The sequence below is a fragment of the Metopolophium dirhodum genome, chromosome 1 (assembly GCF_019925205.1).
Source record: "Metopolophium dirhodum isolate CAU chromosome 1, ASM1992520v1, whole genome shotgun sequence".
Lineage (NCBI taxonomy): Eukaryota > Metazoa > Arthropoda > Insecta > Hemiptera > Aphididae > Metopolophium > Metopolophium dirhodum.
The window spans coordinates 66,148,020-66,168,880 of NC_083560.1; the positions used below are offsets into that span (position 1 = coordinate 66,148,020).

The following is a 20,861-nucleotide window of genomic DNA, read 5'->3' on the forward strand; positions in this document are numbered from 1 at the left end:
ATTGAAAGTTAAAATTTTAGTATCCGACAAATGAATAAATATTTTCGATTGATTGGAGAATAGAACCACTTCGAATAGTATTTTGTGCGAATGGTATGCTTTCATATTCAAACATAATTACGTGTAAAAACTACAAATAACTTGACTATAAGACTGAAGACTGCCGATATAAAAATTAAATTAGAAATCGCAAACCTTTTCACAATACATTTGTGCCCAACACCGCCGTGTAATTCGTGCCGACAAGAAGTGGGGACCTGTAGTCTGCAGACGGATTTCTACAGTTGATTTGAAAATTTGTGCGTAGTTCAGTAGTTGTCCCTACAAATTGCATAAAAAAATATTAACACGTTGACGGACATGACTGCTAATGCAGTTATGCAAATTACTGTAATTTGGTTGTCTCTCTGATTGGGCATAGTCCATAAATTTTTATATATTTTTTAGAATATTTTTTTTATTTTTTTGCCTAAATTGTTAGTAAGTCACTATAGGACACTAGATAATTTCCAATTTGGTGAAGCCACAAGAAACGCAACTGCTCTAGCAGTCATGCCATTTTACGACTTTTACTATATAACTGCTATACCAGTCATGGTCATATTACAACTTAAATTAGTATGACTGCTATTGTAGTTACTGTCCGTCAACTTGTTAAGAAACAGTATAAAAAATAATTAAACAAAAAAACAATAATTATGAGTTATGACCACAGATTACAAAAAACAAAACAATTAGGTATTTTGATATGTTATCATAATATAGGTCTGTGATAATAGTTGATGATAAAGTTTGTCGTTAATAGTTCGTCTAAGTAAGCGGGAATGACTTTTGGAAACCACTGAAATATTCTTATCATCGTACTGCATAAACAATTATTGTAATTATTTTTTTAGTGGTAGTGTTTATGTATACGAAATTGCGAACGCAATAACGAAAACGCTTTAACGCATAGTAGTCAGGAACGCCACAGGGGTTCGGGATCAGACTGCAACTACTGTCCGACGTCTGTCCTTCCGCCCGCCGACCATCGTTCAATATACATTCTCGGCGCGTCCTATTCACCAAGGACCACGGTACTCGTCTCGTCTGTCATCGACTGCGGATACCATTGCTGTTTCTCGCCGCGGACCAACGGATTTTTGTTCTGCGTCGTCTCCTCCAGTATGAGAGAAAGATTACCGGTAAGGCGGTAACGTTTCATATTGCAGTTCGCTTGTCCATTATTATTAATATTTCGTCTATCCGTCACCCTGTAAACGGTTTTCGATCTCCGTTTGGCCGATCTTGAACAGAGGCAGCTCTTCTATTTCGGTGTTGTCTGGGACTATATAGGGATTTTTTTTATTGACAAGAATTGAGTGGGTACCAATTCTGTGTATTTAGAATTATATTTCTCCTCCTCCCCCCCATTTAACTCGTTATTATTTGCGCTACCCTCAAAAAATGCTGCCAGGGAAAATGGTCCTCCCCTTTAGGGGCCCCCTATTTGTCTTCTTAGTATGTCAGTTGTCTTTAGTATGGGAATTCAATCATAAATATTGATACATTTTGTGTGTTACTTGTATACAGCAAAGATAGGATTTAGTAGTTGTTTCTTAAATTAATTTTGCTTGTTTTATGATAATTTGTACTTGCTCAATGTCATAACAGTTTAACACTTCGTACTTTAACAACTGTTGACATTTATAGATAGGCTTCCCAAAGTAAATTTAGTAAATAACAGATAATCCATGCCCAGTGTTGAGCCGAAATAAATGTAATTTTATCTAGATAAAGATAAAGATGAAAAAAAATTTTTTTTATCTAGATAAAATATCGGATAATTTTTTTTTACATTGGTTTATGGAACTCTCTGTAAGCTCGTAGAAATATAGAATAACTTAATAGTATGTTATCAAAAAGGTCGATAGTTATTAGTAAAAATTACTTAATTGTCTACCTATAAATTATAATAAATAAAAGCCGTTTAATAAAATAAATTATCTAAATAAGATAAAAGATAAAATAATATTTATCTAGATAAACTCAACACTGTCCATACCGCGATAAAAAGGTTTAACCAGAATTTACTTATAATTATGTCAGTAACACACCAACAAATAAATTGAATGGAAGCTACAGTATTCTATTGTCGTTTAGTGATGGTGCAGTTGTTGAAATTATGGCAGTAAGATAAATTTCCAAATAAATGTTTCTGTTATACAATTAATGATAAAAGCTTACATTTTGTATAAATCCTGACTGAAATAAATTTGAGTCCTTATGGTATAGTGAGTAGCTAATTGTAAATAGCAATAACCAAGTTATTAATGATGTTAAAAGTTTTTTATTCCATGGATACTTGCCTTTTTTCTGAAAGAATGCTTTTATTTACTAGTAAAAATACTAGAATCCGTGGATGTAATAGAAACTGTTATAACATCATCATATAAACATAATCAAAAAATGTGTACACCCGTCACCCAAGCTGGTGTGAAAAAAAACTGCATCATGATACCATTTATATGGTTCATTATTCCATTGAATTTTTTACGCTGGTTTGGACCAACAAATTTCTAGAGTATATAGCTGACTACCCTTGAATACACGTTAATCAGTACCAAATGACATATTTTAATAATAATGTTTCTGTTTTAAAATGCAGAACCATATGTTTTTACTCTAATATAATGTGTTGTTACCTTAATATAATGTATATAGGTCATTAAAGATTTTTAGGTAGTCAAGTAGATATTATATTACATTATTATTATACATGAATAATAATTGTATGTTAGTAGCATACAGGTCATTTATGATCAATGTTTATCTGTAGGTACTTACTACCATATTATAATTATTAATTCTGCATAATTTCAAATCACATATTTCTAGTTTATATCCATATATTTTTAATTAAGGAATTATAGTATTTTTGTTTTTTTTTATATTTTTTATGACCTAGACTTTGGATCTAACTAGTTACTAATATCCTAATACTTACTTTAAGTTAAAGAATATATCTCAGAGACTTTAAATATCTCCAGTTTTATACATTGTTATTCAAATTTTCTGAGAACCAACATGCCACCCAGTTACACTATTACCAAACATTGTGCTAAGAATAGGTATATTATAAAAATAATGAATACACCACATACTTAGTAACATTTTAAATGTTATTCAAGTTCCCCTGTATTTTTTATAAAATTGTAAAATAATCTACCTACTTATATTTTATTTTATTGTATTTTTCAGATTAAAAAGCGTATTTTAAAATAATGTAATTAAGAAGAATAATCATTTTTACAAAACTTACAAGAAAAAAACCGGCATTTACAATGGTTTGTATTATTCAATTTCTCATACATAATTTAATATTAATAATGACAATAAGTGAACTTTGGAAGTTTAAGCCAAATATTAAAATAAAATTAATTGTACAAAAATCTAATAAAAATCTTATTGAAGTAAATCGTCAGCCATTGTTTATAATTTTGAAAACAATTGTATTAGATAATTTTGTAGTGTACTTCTGTTATTCCTATGACATTATTATTATATCTCGTTTAACACAATAATAAACATAATAAATAGTTAAAAATGTCTTCAATAATTTTAAAATAACTATGAAATATGTCAAAAATAATATTCACAAACGTTTTATTTAATTAACGTAAGTTTGTTTGGCTTAAATTTCCATATAGAATTATATCTTAGAGCTAGAGTTGCCATTGACTAAGGGTTAATTATTTTAGCCAGCATTTTTTTTATGTCCTATAAATATTAAATAATGTTCTTGTTTAGAAATATATATTTAATTTATGTACTGCCTTATACTATTAAATGATAAATAATAATTTAAATGAAATAATGTTTCCTATTAAAACTTAAATGTATTTATTTTTATTTATCATAGAAGATGGAGTTAAAATTTATGATTTACTATAGCAATTAAATTACAAATACAATTTTGTTCATTTAAGCTTAGTAAATTGAATAAATGTTTTATACAGATAAAATATATTTTATTTTATAATATGAATCATGTATATAATTATTTGTTAAAGCATAACATTATAAGTTATTTTTACTTACAATGTTTTGGGGTAATATGAACAATACATTTCTTTCATATTTTTATATCACTAGATGAGGTAAGAAGGTATGTCAAATGTTAATATTATTTTAATATTTTTAAAAGTTCTATAAATGAAGGAATTTTAAAATAATATGGTATATTTATGGCAACTTTAGTTTAATATTTTATGTATTTACTTATTCTGGAGCAACTATTCAGTTGTTGGTTGTTCAACTTGGTAATGATTGCACTTACTGTATAAAAAGTAAATAAATGAACCTAGTTGTTTTTATCCATGGGTTGTTTTCAGAATGAAAAAGATGACATATGAACGAGGTCTACTACATGTACCTACTTGTTATTCCATTAACACTTAAATGGAAGTCAGTATGTAGTATGGTCGTATGTTTATTCTTAAAATGTATGTTACTTAGATATATATCTACCTATACTATATAGGCGTATCTCAGGATTATATGTTCTGGTTAGTTTCAAATGAAAATACATTTATTAAAAAGTGTTAAAAGCCAATGCTTTATAACTAAACATACATTTAATATTATTTAATCTTAATTCATTATAACAATAATATTGAGATGACTAGAATTCATAATTCTGAGAAATACCATGTGATATATGTATTTAAATTAAGTACTTAATTTTAATGATTAGCACTTTTTCTTAAAATGGTTACATTTATGTAGGTTAAGTTAGGCAGTATAAGTGCAATATCATGTTATATTATTCATGGTAAATAATATGTATAATGCGTACTGCTATACATTGTTGACTATGTAATTTAAACTTCAGTTGATGGATTGGGATAAAAAATATTTTCTTCTTATTATTGAGTTTGATGTAATATAAAATTTCGCTACTAACTAAAGGCGAATATTTTATCAAAAAAATCAGTCTATTGTGATAAAGGATTGATTAAATCTTAACTGAAAATTTTAATTTAGTTAATATTCTTGTCTTACATGGATATTTTGGATTTTTTAAATTATGTCTTACTATTGATTAAGCTTTATGCAAATATTAAATTAATTGTATTATAAATATAATATAGTTTGAACAATTTCTTGTAATTGGAGTTGACTTAAGTTAATCATTTAGTTATAGTGTTAAAAAAGTTAAGTTGGTGTTGTATATTTTATAGAATTTATGGGTTCATTAATCTTATGAGTTCATAATCGTTCTATGCATGCAGTTAATTATTGAATTCTATGATTACCTATTTAGAGTGCTTTAATTTATGTGCTTCAAAAACAACATTTTTATTGTTGAATAGAAACATATTATAGTTTATATGTAAAACATAGGTGAATTTGGATGAACCGCCTTTTCTTGCTGTTGGAACAGAAGTAAGTGCCAAATACAAAGGGGCATTTTGTGAAGCAAAAATAAGAAAAATATCAAAAACAGTAAAATGCAAAGTGCGTCAATTAATCTACCATAACAACTTTTTAATTTTATAAATGTTCATACTATAAAAATGTGTATTTTTCTATTAAGGTTCAATATTCTAATGGGATATCAACATTTGTCACAGATGATGCAGTGAAAGGACAATTAAAGGTTATAAATTATAACCTAAATAAAATAAAAATATTATACCTGCATGTTAAATATGTATTAATATACTTTTTATTACATTAAGGTGGGGGCTACTGTTGACGTAAAATGTAGTGATAAAAAAGAATTAGTTAGAGCAACAATTCAAAAGATTCAAGATTGTAGTCAATACACTGTTGGTATGTATTTTCCTATAATTATATTTATATTTTATAGATTTAATTTGGTTTTTTTGCAGTATTTGATGATGGCGACATTACATGTTTAAAAAGAACAGCATTATGTCTTAAAAGTGGAAGACATTTTGCTGCTAGCGCTACTCTGGATCAACTCCCACTAACACACCCTGAACATATTGGGGTTACACCTGTAAGAACCACTATTGTGCAAGGTCGTAGAAGTCGAAAACATAAAAAAAGTTCTGGGTAACTGCTTACATATATACAAATATTTTATTGTGTTCTCAATTATTGTTATAGTAGTTACTTGCATATTTAAATTTCAACTTTAACTAATTGTTTTGCACAATATAGAGAAAGTGGTGAAGAAGAATCTTCAGCAATGGAGGAAAAAGATATTGGAAAAGTAGTTTGTGTAGAAGCTAACGACAAAAAGAAAGTAAGGGACAATTGGTTTCCTGGTTTGATAGTTGCACCCACTTCACAATCCTCAGTCAAAACTAATATTGCAGAAGACTACCTAGTTCGTTCATTTAAGGATGGAAAATAGTAAACACTAATAATGTTTCTTAATATAATTAACTATTTATTATCATATTTTATAATTACAGCTATACAGTACCGAAAAAAGAAATTACTGAATTTACAAAAGAAATTGGCGCTAGAGTAGAAAATCCTACACTTAAAACTGGTAAATATTAAATTTATAGTTTTGTAAAAATCAATCATTATTATTATTATTATTATTATTATTATTATTATTATCATTATTATTTAGCCGTCGAAAAAGCCCTATTCTTTCTTGATAAAGATGAACTCCCACCTCACTGGGATAGAGATTTGTTGTTTGGAGTGGATAAAATTTGTATTGCTACAGATAGTGAAGCATTTGATAGTGATGTAAGTTTAAACTAGTAAAAAATAACTGAGTGGAATACTATGTTAATGTAATCCCCACTAGTATTGAAATATTGTAAAAATTATTATTCATTAAAAAAAATATATTTTACTATTGACAACTTTTATTTAATACATTCTTTTTATTTAAGAATTCTGATGAAGAATCAATTGAAGAAAAAGATCATTTTGTTGCACAGCTATTTAAATTTATGGATGACCGAGGAACTCCTCTTAATCAGGCTCCAGTGATTAATGACAAAGATGTTGATTTATATAAACTTTTTAAGGTATTTGATAAATTAATGTCATGCAATAAAATAATATGCTGTATACAAGATTGGGAGAGTAAATAGCCAGTTGTAGTACTTTAACACATTAATTAGGTGTTGAAATCTTTTATTTTGCATTTTATATAAAATTATAATTTTATTTCTATTGTTTGCATCACTGTTATTTATTTAAGACTGTTTAGTAAATCAACTAGTTATTGCTCAAATAAATAAATAATACTTTAAAATACTCTCGATATTTTACACTTCGTATAATTTTCAAATATAATAACCACTTATCTGTCTAATTATTATTAATTATAATTAATACTGTTAAATTATTTTCAGATTGTTAATAATTGTGGCGGGTATAATAAAGTCAACAAAGGTAAACTATGGAAGTTGGTTGCAATTAAAGCTGGACATGAACAACAGACATTTTTTTCTGTTAAACATTGCTATCAACAGTAAGTTTACTTATTTATAACTTACCTAGGCTAAAAAAAAATATTTTAAATCTACAACCATCGCATTTCATAGTAAAATGTGTTATAATCTTTCTTGAATATTTCATTATTATTGTTAAATATTAATTAATACTTTTCTTTAAAAAAAATAAAATAGTATATTTACAAAATGTAATATTTTATATACAATAAGTAAATTTGATAACAATGGATTAATAAATGAACATGAAAATGGGAGGGAGAAATTTGTTTTTCCCCTCTGTAAAAAAAAAGAAAAACTTAAATTGTCAATTTTACTTTTATTAAATTATCAATTTAGTGTTTAGTTTCTTGATAATTTTCATAAAAATGTTTCCATCAATAATATCAACCTTATATAAATTATTTTAAACATATTATAATTTTTTTATGTCATTAATATTATACAATTCTTATATAATTGTTAGTTAATTTTATGTATTTTAAATATCACATATTTTTTTTTTAAATATAAACAAACTAAAATTTAAAAAAAAATCTTATACATTTCTGTTCTTTATCAACTGTCATTTTATGTTAAGTTTGTTTGACAAATTCTTTTAGCATTTCTGTAAAAGCATTGATAAATATTATGAAAGTATTTTGTGATTAGCATACAATATTTTTAATTTAAATTTATATTTTCTCTAAGCCACATAATAAAAAAATTGTTATTAATTATTACTCGTGTATTTTTAAGTGACGACTATGATATATTTTTCTTGTACTTACATGATAAAAGAAGATATTATGATATAAAATTTGAAAATAATAATTGTTACTTATTTTAACATTCAGTTCTAAAAATTAGATGGCAAAGTAAATCTTTTTACAAATTTAAGTTTGTTGTATTAATTATCTTCCAGTTTTTAAATATTACTATATTAGTTTAAATTGCTAAGTTACATTTATTAAAAATTGCATAAAGAGACAAAATTTGATTTTATTTTGACTCATAATAAAAATTTATGCTGTTTCAACATCAAACAGTTGAAATAAATTGTGTGATGAACATGTTGTATTAAATTATTGCATTTTGCACCATAAAGAAAAAAATAATATATGAAAATTAAAAGAAATCTTTTTTTTTCATAATTTTATTTTAAATAAAAATGTAATATATACAATATTAATAATTTTCTTGTGTTACATTTCAGATATTTACATAGTTTTGAGGATTTTTATCGAAAACTCGGATGTACTATGTTGAGTCATCCAAGAGGAGTTAGATCGCGCAGCAGATTTAGTCGCAGCATTATTAGGGATGTTGATAAGGCGTTGCCTAGCTCCTCATCTGTGGCTGATAAAAATAAATGTGCAAAAAATGAATTGAACGATAAAAAAAATAAGGATTCTGCTGTAACAAAAAAAACAGCTAAAGCTATTAAAGCTGAAGAAAAACTTTTAAAGAATAATGAAGAAACTTCAAAGAAAGGTGAAAAAAAAAAAGAAGATATTGCTAATAGTACATCACGTAATAAACAATCAGTGAAATGGGATCCTGAAATAACAGAAACAAAAGATCCAGTTAGAAATTCTAAAACTAAAAAAGAAATGAAAGACATCTTAAAAAAGGAGATAAAAAAAGAGATTGATTCTGATACAGTTGATGATAATCCAATCATTGAAGAGAAAAAAGGAGAGAAAAAAAAATATACAAGAAATTTATTTGGAAAATCAGTACGAAAAACTACTAAAAAAGAAAAAGTTGTTAAAGTAAAATCTGCAAATACTGGTTTACCAGGTATGAGAAAAATGAGAGCTATTAAAGAACAAATCAAAACATTTGTGAAAGAAAATACTCCATTCAAAAAGTCTAAAAGAGGAGTTTCTAATACCCAGCAAGATGCTACAAATAAAGGAAAACCCGATGAAGAAGTACCAAAAGTAACATTTGTTTAATTTACAATATTATGCTTTTTATTAATTTAAATCAGGAGTTTAAAATTGTATTTCTTTAGGCAGTAAAAATAATAAATAAAATTCATTCATCATTTCAAATTTTGGTTTTAACGGTGATGGCTTATTAGACTTACTTAAGTTGAATGTACTTATTTTATTTATTTATTGAACTATACAAAAAATTAGGTTAGGTTAATAACATAAATAACATTAGGTATTTTTCTAAAATTGCAATTTCAATCAACTAAAATGTATGAAAGATGATTAATGATGTACTCTATTTCATTTTATAATACAATATATATAATTTAATTTTAATAGTTGTAGGTAGATTGTTGCTAGATATTTCTAGTATAGTTGATAAATGTAGTATGATTTTGAAAATAAAATCTTAACATATCTATTTATTATTGATAAAATATGTTTTTAAAAATTAATATTTTTTTTTTTATTATTTTAGCTTACACGATCAAAAACCAAGGAAGATTTACCTACTAAATCAAGGAGAGTATCAGTGTTAAGTGATCTGGCTGAAAGTTCTTCTATTGTTCAACTTACACAGTCTGGAGTTCTCGTAGAAAATCTAATTAAAATTAAAAAAGAGGAAGGATCTGAAAAGAAGAAAACTGTAAGAAAGAAAAAGGATGATAAAGAGGAGAAAGCGTCTTCAAACGATATAACTCCTACACCTGTGTATGTTTATAAACTATAATATAATATAAATCAGTTCTATGTATTTCATATTATTTCATATTTTGTTAATTTAGTAATATTGAAAATGTACCATTTGATAAAGACTCGCCGGTGGTTGTTGGAGATAATTTAGTAGTATATTATGGAGATAAACAAGCAACAACTTATGATGCAAAAGTAAGTTATTTAAATATATAAAAATTATATTTTTTGTTGCTTTAATTTATTATGAATTTATCTGACTTCAATTATATTATGTAATACACTAAATTACAATTAAGCTAAATAAATAAATCTTATTTTTAATCATTATGAACAAACTATGTAAGTAAACAACTAATTACTTATTGATCATTTGTTATTTACTTATATTTCGGTAACTTATTAATATTATGAATAAATAAAATAATAGAATAAATAAATTAGTGCTTTTTTAAAATTTTTAAAATCACTTTTACATAATAGTTATATAGTTTATTTATGTATTAATATTGTTCTTGTTATAAACAAATCTTATTCAAATATTCATTTTCTGTATTTTAGTTATCTCAAGACTTATCTTTTTGTATCAACTTTATCATGTTTGTCATACTTTCACCAGCTTTAATCTTAAATAATTTTTTTGGTATTAGGTTAAATTTGAGTTTAATTATCATCCCATAACCTCGTGGCCTGGGGCATGTAAAAGCCTACTGACCTATAATTATAGAATTTCCAAAATTCAGGAAAATTCAGAGGAGCAATATTAATGTATTTTGTCAAACACAGTCGTGATCTGTGGCCCGTAGAAAGTTATAAATTATTAAATGTATATCCATAGCTCTTATTTATAAATTAGTTCTATAATAATAGAATATCTTTTTCAAGATTTAAATTTAAAACAGCACCTGTTATTAATATTTTCATTATAATTAATAATTCATAATGCAAACTGTAAATACATTACACCAACAATATAATATATTATCGATTTATAGTATACTTTTATTAAATTTAGAAATTACAGTTGAGGATAATAAAGAATTATTATGTGCTGTCTCTTAATTATGGCCTGAAGGAGCTTATTAATGAAAGGTCCCGTGCCCCCCTTGTACAAGATCATTCTATCTTACAGGACAGTAGGCCAGTCTGCCCCTGTATAACCTAAATACTTGTAAATACTGATATGTAATATGTTAAAATTTGTATTATTTAAATTATTATTTATTATTATTTAAATAATCAAATTACATAAATACTATACATTTTTAGGTTATTAATGTGTGTGATATTGAAGGAGTAATGAAATATTACGTACATTATAAAGGATGGAATTCACGTTATGATGAATGGATAGATGTAATGCGTATTGCTTATAAAACTAAGGATCCAGAACCAGGACCTGAAGTAGATAATGATGCGGATTCTTCAAAAAGTAGTCCTCCAGAAGTATGTATAATAGTTGTAAAAAGATTGAATAGAAATTGGTTAGCGTAAAATAATTTTCTTTAACTAACATTTTTAGATTTTGTTTTAAATATTAAAGAGTTTTACTAAGATTATTATTTTTAAATTACAATTTAATAGTTATTTATAATATATTCTGATTAATATAGGAAATATTAAATTTGTGTTAATAATGGTTGTTTAGAATTATATATTTTAAACATTTTGTTTCATATATTGATAACATTTATAACTTCAGTCATTTTGAACAATGATAATATAGATGTCAAAATGTGTGAAATATTATTTGTTCATTTATTATTTTCTGTTATATAATTTAATGAAAATAACTTTTTATTTAATTTTACAATATTTTTATGCTTTTGAAATTGTGTACACCCTATTATATAATATAAATCAATAAAATTCAAATGCACCATTCATTCAAAATACTATATGAATTATTCTGCTATAAAATAATACTTTTTAATAGAATTTACTAATATTTTATTATAATTTATGATTGGTAATGTATACAATGGATATTCATAAAAAAAAAAACCTGAAAAATGTTTATTTTTGTAAAAACAAATTATCATAATTAAATCCATTTATAAATATTATTATGCTGATGCATATTACATAATTTACAAGACAATCCATATTCTTGATAGATTGTCCATTAAACAGTTTGTCAATGCAATAATCATTTTTTTTATTCCTATAAAATAGTATATACATATTATATTAAATGTTTGAGATGTATAAAGTACCTATTAAAAATAATTACCTAGAGTTTAATAATATATGGTATAATATTTTAAACAATAAGTATACTCTGTCTCAAAAGAGAATAATCTGTTGGCCAACCAATTTTTGTCAGTGCTGCGCATTTACCACAAACGACTTGGTGTTAGTCCAGTGTTTTAGACTTGATCACGTGGTTCTCAATGCGCCAATTGCATCATTTACGATGCGAAAAAAGTGGTTTTTATCTTTTGAGACATATATATATATATTATTTGCTTTATTTAGTATATTTTTAAAATTTAATCCAAGTTTGATTAGTTTTTTTTTGTAAATAAATATTTTTTTTAAAAAACAATGATACTACTATCAATATTTATTTCTATACTAGCTTAAAGTTTTAATATTTTCAATACATTTTTGAAGAACATATTTTTTATAATATCATCTCCATTGTTTTTAGAAAAAGTATTGGGTTTATTCAAACTGGAATATACTCACTTAGTTTTTATTATTATATTATTTATACCAGTAAGAGAAATAGCATACATCCATCTAACAATATTAAAATTTTTTAGCAAAAAAATGTGGATTCAAAAAAGGTACCATCAACAAGTAGCAGAACCAGAAGGTCAGTTACTCCACTCACATCAAATTCAAATATAAAAAAATCACCTTTTAGCAGTGCTCGACCTACTCGGACATGTACTTTGACTGATCGTCCATTATTCAATATTGGTACGTAAAATATTATTGCTAATTTATGTTTATTGAAATTCATAGATAGGTGTAAGCAGAGTTAAAAAATATGTACCTAGAAAAAGATAAATTGTGATCTATTGTAAAATTATTAAACGTTAATTTAAAATGTAATTTGTTTTTACTTTGTAACCTTATAATATAATTTAATATAACAATTAAAAATTAGTATAATTGATGATACTAAAAAAATATTTAAAAATAATATAAATCCACTTAGTAATTTATAAAACAACCTAATATAAATAAATTCTATTAAATTAAATATGTTATCAATTGTGATAGATTTCTAATACAATATTGAATAAATTAATGATCAAACAAAAACTTTGGCAAAAATCTCAAATAAAGTTTGAGAATTTATGCATAAAAACCTATTTAATTTTTCAATATTTTTACTTTATAGTTTTACATTATAATGTATATTGTTTGCATTCAGCATAAGACTGTTATACCTATATGATCAAAAATAGATATTGTTATATATTTGTTAAAAAACAAAAATTAGGAAAAAAAACTGAATTTTTAGTAATATATATAATAATATGATGTATTTTTTTGTAGACAATTCCGATTCCGATGGAGAATACACAGTAAGTGTAGGATCATCCAAACAATACAATAAGAAAAAAGTCATAAAATCTGAACCTGGTGTTATTGTAAAAACTGAGCCATTAGATACTGATAATCAGAAAAAGACGCTTTATCCTAAGACATATCCTAGTAAAGAAGTACTTATGCAGCGAAGTGCGCCAAGAAAATCAAAAGCATGTGTGGTTAAAGTTCATGCCAATAAATCTGAAGAAATTGAAGTTAGTGAAAAAGTTACTCTTAAACCACCGTTTGATTTTAATTTTGTGGTGCCACCACCAAGTGATAATATAAAATCAAATGCAGATAATGAAAATGTAGAAACACATAGTGAAAGTAAAATAGACAATATTATACAAATTGAACCAAAAATTGCTCCAAATCATTATTTGTCACCTAAAGAAAAATCTGAAAGAAATGATCTAGAGCATATTTCTGAATCTACAAAATGTGGGAATGAAGAAGTTAGAATTAAATCCGAACCATTATCAATTCCAACAAAGTCAGAAATTTCAAGTATCATTTATTACTCATCGTCCTCTGAAGATGAAGAACAAAATCAATTTAAAAAAGTAACTGATGTCATCTCTTCTTCATTAGATGATAAATCTGATGAATCTAAAATATCTGGTACCGATTTTGATCTTAACAAAATAAGATCAGAAATGAAGGGACTAATGCCAACTTCAACCAATAGTAATAATGATATTCAAAATACAGAACCATTCATATTGGATCAACAATTAGAAATAGAAGTTCCAAAAATTAATGAACCAGTTACAGATGATGTTTATGAATTTAAAGAATCTGAATCGTGCAATTTTGATACTATTTCTTCTGTCACTGAAGACAAATTTTGTAGATCTATTAGACATGATTCACCAAAATTATTTAACTTAGAAAAACCTGATGAGCTACCAAGAGTCATTGATTCTCCAGCACAAGAGGAAGTAGTTGAACAAGATGTGTCCATGATACCATTTGTGCCTAACAGCAATAGCATTTATTCAATTGATAATAATGTTGAAATAAAAGTTTATGAAAATTTGAACATTATAAATGAAATCAAAAATCCAATTATGAGAAATCAATCTGGCAATGAGTCTAATGAATCCCAAAACTTAATGATAAGTGATGTTACAGTAGATACGCCAAGTATAAAAGAAATTGAGCAACATTTTCAGGATGAAGCTGTTTCCGATTTAAAAGATGAAGTTTTGGATTTGTGCATGAAACCACCTGAATCACCACCTACCAACATTTTTAGTATGCCAGAGCAAAATGAACTCAATGGTATGGTCATTGAAGAAGATGATGATGATGATGAAGATGATGATGAATCAAAATTGGTAATAGCTGAAAATGATAAAATAGAATCTGATTATCAAATGGATTCCGATCTTGTGGTTATTAGCGAAGAACATAATTCTTCCAATGGACAAATTGACGAAAACATAGAAACACATTCCCTGCCACCACTACCACCTAGTGTACTCGCTAGTATTGAATTAGATTGGAAAAGTGCATCTCAACTAAAAAGAGATATAAGTATACCAAAAGATACAGATGATGAAAGTACTACATCTTGTAATGAAAGCATTCAAAATGCTCTTATTCAAAGTTTCCAAATGTATTCACATTTTGAAAACCATTCGAGTCAAAATAGACTTTATATGGATAATATTGATGAAAATACAAAATCTGGTTTTGAATTTGATTCAAATTCAAGATCGCCTACAATTGAAAGAGAAATCGTTGAATCTGGAATTAAGCTTTCCATTAATGAATCTTCGATTAATGATAAGCCTAAAAAATATGATTTTGAAGTTGAAAGTGTTAAAGTGAAATTTGAGAAAGAAAAAACTATGGTGCTACCAGAATTGCAATGTAGAGAAGAAATAGTAGATGAAGATACTCTCAATAACGCTTTAGTTATAGAGTACAATCGTAAAGCTGCCGAATATGACATTCATAAGCCTAGTACTAGTAAAGGTTTCTTTGATTCGATACATCAACCAGGTACAAGCAAAGATAGTTTCTATGAAACTGACACTAGTAGTGACACAAAAAATAGTTTCTTTGAAGCTAGTCAAACAGTCAAAAATGTTATTTTTGATACAAATGTCCCTGGAAAAAGTAGTTTATTTGATCCCAATATTCCTAGTTGCAGTAGCAAAGATTTCTATGATCATAATATTCCAAGTACTAGCAAAAGCAGCTTTTATGAAAACTCTTTGCCTAGTACTAGCAAAAGTTTTTATAATCCTGAATCTGATGTAAATAGTGTTCTATTTTGTGAAGAAACCATACCAGGCAGTCCAACTGGTGCATCAGAAGAACAATATGATCAAGAAGAAAGAAAAAAAGCTCTTCAAGCACTTTATGAAGAAAGAGAAGCGGCTTCAGCTATGTATGCTATGAATCAATCTTTTCGTAGACCAATGATTACATTGATGGGTGCTACAGAAGAAGAAATGGAAGAATATACTAATATTCTACAAAAGTAATTTTTCGTATTAGTAGATTATTATATAGATTTAAGAGGATAATCTCATAATGTTGGCCAGTGGCGCAGCCAAGATTATGCAATGGTGGTGGGAGGGGGGTTAAGTATAAATTAAACCGAGTTTTTTTACAGTTTCCGTGTATAAATAATACATTTATTGGGGAGGAAACGTCAATGGTGGGGGGGGGTCAAACACCCAAAACCCCTCCTTGTAACGCTACTAATGTTTTCTCTGTATTACAATTGGATATCATGGCAGATTTGTGTTCAGTGATTACAATTTTATGTTGTTAGCTTCAATATATTAAGTGTAAAGGTAACATTATCTGTGTTCTCTCGTTGATGCTCATGTAAATGCGTGTGTAGAAAATGATCATTAGTGTAAGGGTTTGAAATAAATAGCAGATCGCTCCTGCAAGGGACATGTCAATAACGTATTACACAAATATTGATTATTATTTTTTTTTTTTTTGAAAGAAATATCGATTATTTGTGAATCATATTAGCTAATCTATTTATCCAATAATATTTCTGAAAACATATTTAAACACTTGAAAACTACATTCTTACATTTTTAAATCAATTTTTATAACTTCAATATTATTAACATTTTAAAATTCTTAATATTCAATATTTGAAAATCTTATTTTTAAAGTTAAAAAAGGTTGTTTTTAAGAAAACGTCATGACAAATTCAAATATATTTTCAGAAGTTTATTCCGATGGCTAGGGTATACTATTAAATATACAGTTAGCATAAAATAGGTCTATTTTAGAAAAAAACAGAGACCGGATCAAATCCCTTTAAGTAAATTTATTTAATCTCAAAATTGTAGAGTTTAAAGTATTTGATTAGTTAAGACGTCTAAAACAATGTCATTAAAACAATTCAAAAATAATTAGAGCATACCTACTAACTTATGATAGATTTTACATATTTTATTGATTAAATTTAATATTTCATTATTAAGACTGTTTGGTGTTTCCTGTTTATTTTCATATTATATTAATTGTAATGTATTGTAATTTCATTATTAACATTTTCATTTTATTACAAATTATAGAGATGGTGCAATACTTGATCAAAGACATTTACAGTTCTTAGCTGAGATTTCTAGTAGGAATCTTGGGATAAATATAAATGAACCATCAGTTACGGAATCACTTGAAAGAGAACCAGAGACAATAGTTGAGAGTAAGTAGTAGTATTTAAATCGATATATTTCAAAAAATGTATAATATTATAAATTGAATGTACTCACAGATATAGTTAAGCCACCAGAAAAACTACAATCCAAGCGCAGAATTAGCAGTCATGAACAACCATCAAAACGCTGTAAATTGTCTACTACTACTGCTCCTATACCTTCAGGTAGTTTTCAAAATTAGTCTTTTTAATTAAACTTTGGTGACGCACGCGGGCTAATCATTTACTCCGGTCTAATTTTAATATGCTAATTATTTTTGTAGATTTTCCATATTCTATTAGGTAATGATATCTTTTAGTAATATTATTGTACTATCACAAAAATATAAAAATATAATATATTTCTTATCAAATTTAAAATAAATTAATTTGTACGTTCATTGATTAAATATAAGTAAAATATTATTAGTATATTATTTAATCAATAGTACGTAACAATGAATAAATTATACTTCAATATAGAGTAAAAAAAACATTAATTTATCATTTTTAATATGTAGTAATTACCTTATACTTGGTAATTATTAAAAATTACCACACGTGTCACTAAAGGTACAATTTTGACAGCTGTTGATTGAAATATTTGTTCTCTATTATTTATTGTAAATGTTATTAAAATATTTCTGTAGTATTTATGTAATTAAATATTAATATAATATAATATCTGTCTATTAAAAAATATATAGTAACACATGTTGAAAAATCAGATGAAGAAAAAATACCGATACCTCTAAAAGATGGCAAACCATTGGTCGTATACAGTAAGTAAAGTTATACTTTTTGTTTTTGTACCTATAATAATTTATGATAATGTGTTGGAATAATTATATTATTATCATTGGTTAAAATATATATTAGATTAGGTAAAATAATATATAAATGTATTGCATGTATAATATAATTGTATATTTCTAACACATAATATATTATAATAATTACAATCTTTCATTACATCAACATACATTTTAACATTTTAGCTTCAGATATGGATTCGGCTCAAAGGCAAGCTGTTATAATAGCGAGAATGAATGATCTACGAAAAGAATATAGTACAGTTAAAGGCCGTTTAACTGTGATTGATCGAAGAAAGAAAAAAATTAAAAAGCGAAAAAGAGAGCAGGCCAAAGCTGCTAGCCTGAATCAAAATAGACATTCACAAACAGCTAGTGGTTCTAGCACATCTAAATAAAATTTTATTTAGTTAATCCACCTATTAGAACTTAAGTATAGATATATATGTTAACTATTTGATATTATGTCATTGAAAATGTAATTCCAATAATAATATTATATACTTCATTGTATTTATTTTATTTTTAAACCTTTCATAGAAGGATAACTTATTTTTACTCAGTAGAATAGACATATTTTAAGACAGCATATTAAAATTTAAAATTGTACCCTATTTAATGTTACCTATTTAGTCTTAGTTGAAAGTTGTATGTTAGTACTTAGTAAACAAAATTATTTATTTCAATACATTTTTATATTTAAAATGCGATATGAGTTTATTTTTCAGTCATTTGAGTTTTTTCACTATGTTTATAATTTGTGAGCGCGCAAAGGAAAATTGTGCCTTATGAAGATCTTACTAAGTGCGTGAATACTAAATAGTATTTAAACACTTCCTATTTTGTTATTAAAATTAAGTGTTTTTCTATTATTAAACTATTTAATTATTTTTTATTGAATAAGATATTTGATTGTACTCTAACTCTATTTATAATGCCATCATGCCCTAATTTATTCAAAAATCATGAATTAGTACCATATTATGTTATTATATTTGCTGAATATTATGAAATTATTTAAACTTTAATGTATTATTATCATATAAATGGTTCTTAAAACTGTTGTTTGTGTAGGTAACTTATAAACTATCATTAATGTTGAAATTAAGTTTTGTGTTTATTAGAAAATAATTTGTAAGAATAATTTAAAAGTATTTTTATATAAGTAAAAAGTGGACTTATTTTAATATTTATTTATAATTTTATTTGTGAATGGGTGTATAGAGTGGAATAGGGTGGAAAGTCAACCTAACAAACAAATAACAATTTTTACATTTTTGTATGTATACAATTATTATTATTGATTTTAGACATAATTATATAATATTTGTGATAATAATGTACTCTAATTTAATGTTACGCCTTACAACATAGATGCTTTATAAGCTGTCAGCCATGGACAGATCACAGATTATAATAATAATAAAACAACTTCGATTCCACCAACTATCAATGTTTATTTGTAATCCATCCAGGTTATTAACTTAAAATTACATTTGAAAAAAAATTGTTTTTTAGATATTCTAACGGATTACTATAGAAAACATATCTATAGGTTTACATTATCGGAAATAATATTTTGTCACCTGAACCGAAAGTTTAGTTTTCGATGACGGTTGAAGCATTGGAAACTTAACTTTTTACGTCCAGCTGGCGGTAAAGTAGGAATCCCTAAAAGTGCCGAGCGGTAGAGTGGAAATCCCCTAAAATGCCGGGCTCGCGTATCACTTGTATCCTCTGCACAAGTATATATAGGCACTGAAATAGCGAAATCCATACCACGGTCCTTACAAAACATATACTTTTGATTACATCTTTATATTCATATAACCTCCATGCATGTGTGAACGAGTATACAAATCCTTTGCTGTGATTGGTTGGTTAGGTTAAGTTACCACGATACAGTGTTGTTGAACACAGCCACAGCCCACGGACCATGGGTTAAGATATAACCAATATAATCTTAATAGTCCGTGACACGGCTGTAGATACCTTAGATCATATACAATTGATGGAGCTACTTTAATCATTTGCTGTGTCCAACATAACCCCCCACTTATTAGTTATTTTATAGTGATTGTTGGCGAAACGCATGCGTAATAACTCGTTGTACCTTGCAATCAAAGGGGTGGTGGTGATGGAATGTAAAGCGGCATAGGCGCAACGCATGCGCAATAACTCGTTGTACCTTGAAATTAAATGAGTAGTGGGGGGTTGTGTTGGACACGGCTCGGTATACGAGAAATACACACAGCCTAGTTACATTAAAACCAACAATATTCATAGCTTCTACAATTGTTCGGTAGGCCTATTCTCGCATTTGTTTATTCTTGTATACTTCACGTTTTACATTCCACAGACATTCGTGAGTCCTGAGTTCTTGCACAAACTAATCGTCGTTTCATCTTTTGTGATATCAATGATGGCGGAATCTACGAAATTCCCTGATAGGATCCAGCAGGTACCTTATTCGCCGCTGTTCCGCGTTATACGCAGTTGAATTGGGAAAAATTAAGTAGAGGAGCTCAATCCAACAATTTAGAAACTGCGTTCTAAGTGCAATATTGTTCAACATAGACCAGTGGTTATCTAAGGGCTTCCCCCCCCCCATTCTTAAATGTTAAATATTATCTACATTTCAGCTTAGTTTTAAAATAGCATTTTAGCTTTATTATTATATTCCAAATATTATATAGGTAACTATGTAACAAGTAGGTGAAAGTAGATTTATATTCACCCAATGTTTCAAACGTTTTCCCAATTACATTAC

At 26.6% G+C, this 20,861-nt stretch overlaps 1 protein-coding gene across 4 annotated transcripts; it reads left to right on the top strand.

Annotated features, from left to right (window-relative positions):
* Positions 1–898: 898 nt before the first annotated feature.
* LOC132942163 (AT-rich interactive domain-containing protein 4B-like) lies at positions 899–19,537 on the top strand. Of its 4 annotated transcripts, none has more exons than XM_061010832.1 (22): positions 899–1,184; positions 3,241–3,326; positions 4,374–4,465; positions 5,386–5,499; positions 5,579–5,641; positions 5,724–5,817; positions 5,877–6,063; positions 6,172–6,366; positions 6,429–6,508; positions 6,596–6,717; positions 6,867–7,004; positions 7,335–7,453; positions 8,629–9,358; positions 9,834–10,066; positions 10,141–10,243; positions 11,318–11,494; positions 12,817–12,976; positions 13,562–16,091; positions 17,158–17,288; positions 17,358–17,465; positions 17,987–18,061; positions 18,278–19,537. In XM_061010832.1, the coding sequence occupies exons 3-22, from the start codon at positions 4,391–4,393 to the stop codon at positions 18,487–18,489; spliced, it is 5,646 nt and encodes a 1,881-aa protein (XP_060866815.1). In that variant the 5' UTR covers positions 899–1,184; positions 3,241–3,326; positions 4,374–4,390; the 3' UTR covers positions 18,490–19,537. The 4 variants fall into 4 exon arrangements, with proteins under 4 accessions (XP_060866815.1, XP_060867590.1, XP_060869075.1 ...); XM_061011607.1 differs by having other exon boundaries at positions 4,374–4,450; XM_061013092.1 differs by lacking the exon at positions 4,374–4,465.
* The last annotated feature ends 1,324 nt before the right edge of the window (positions 19,538–20,861 follow it).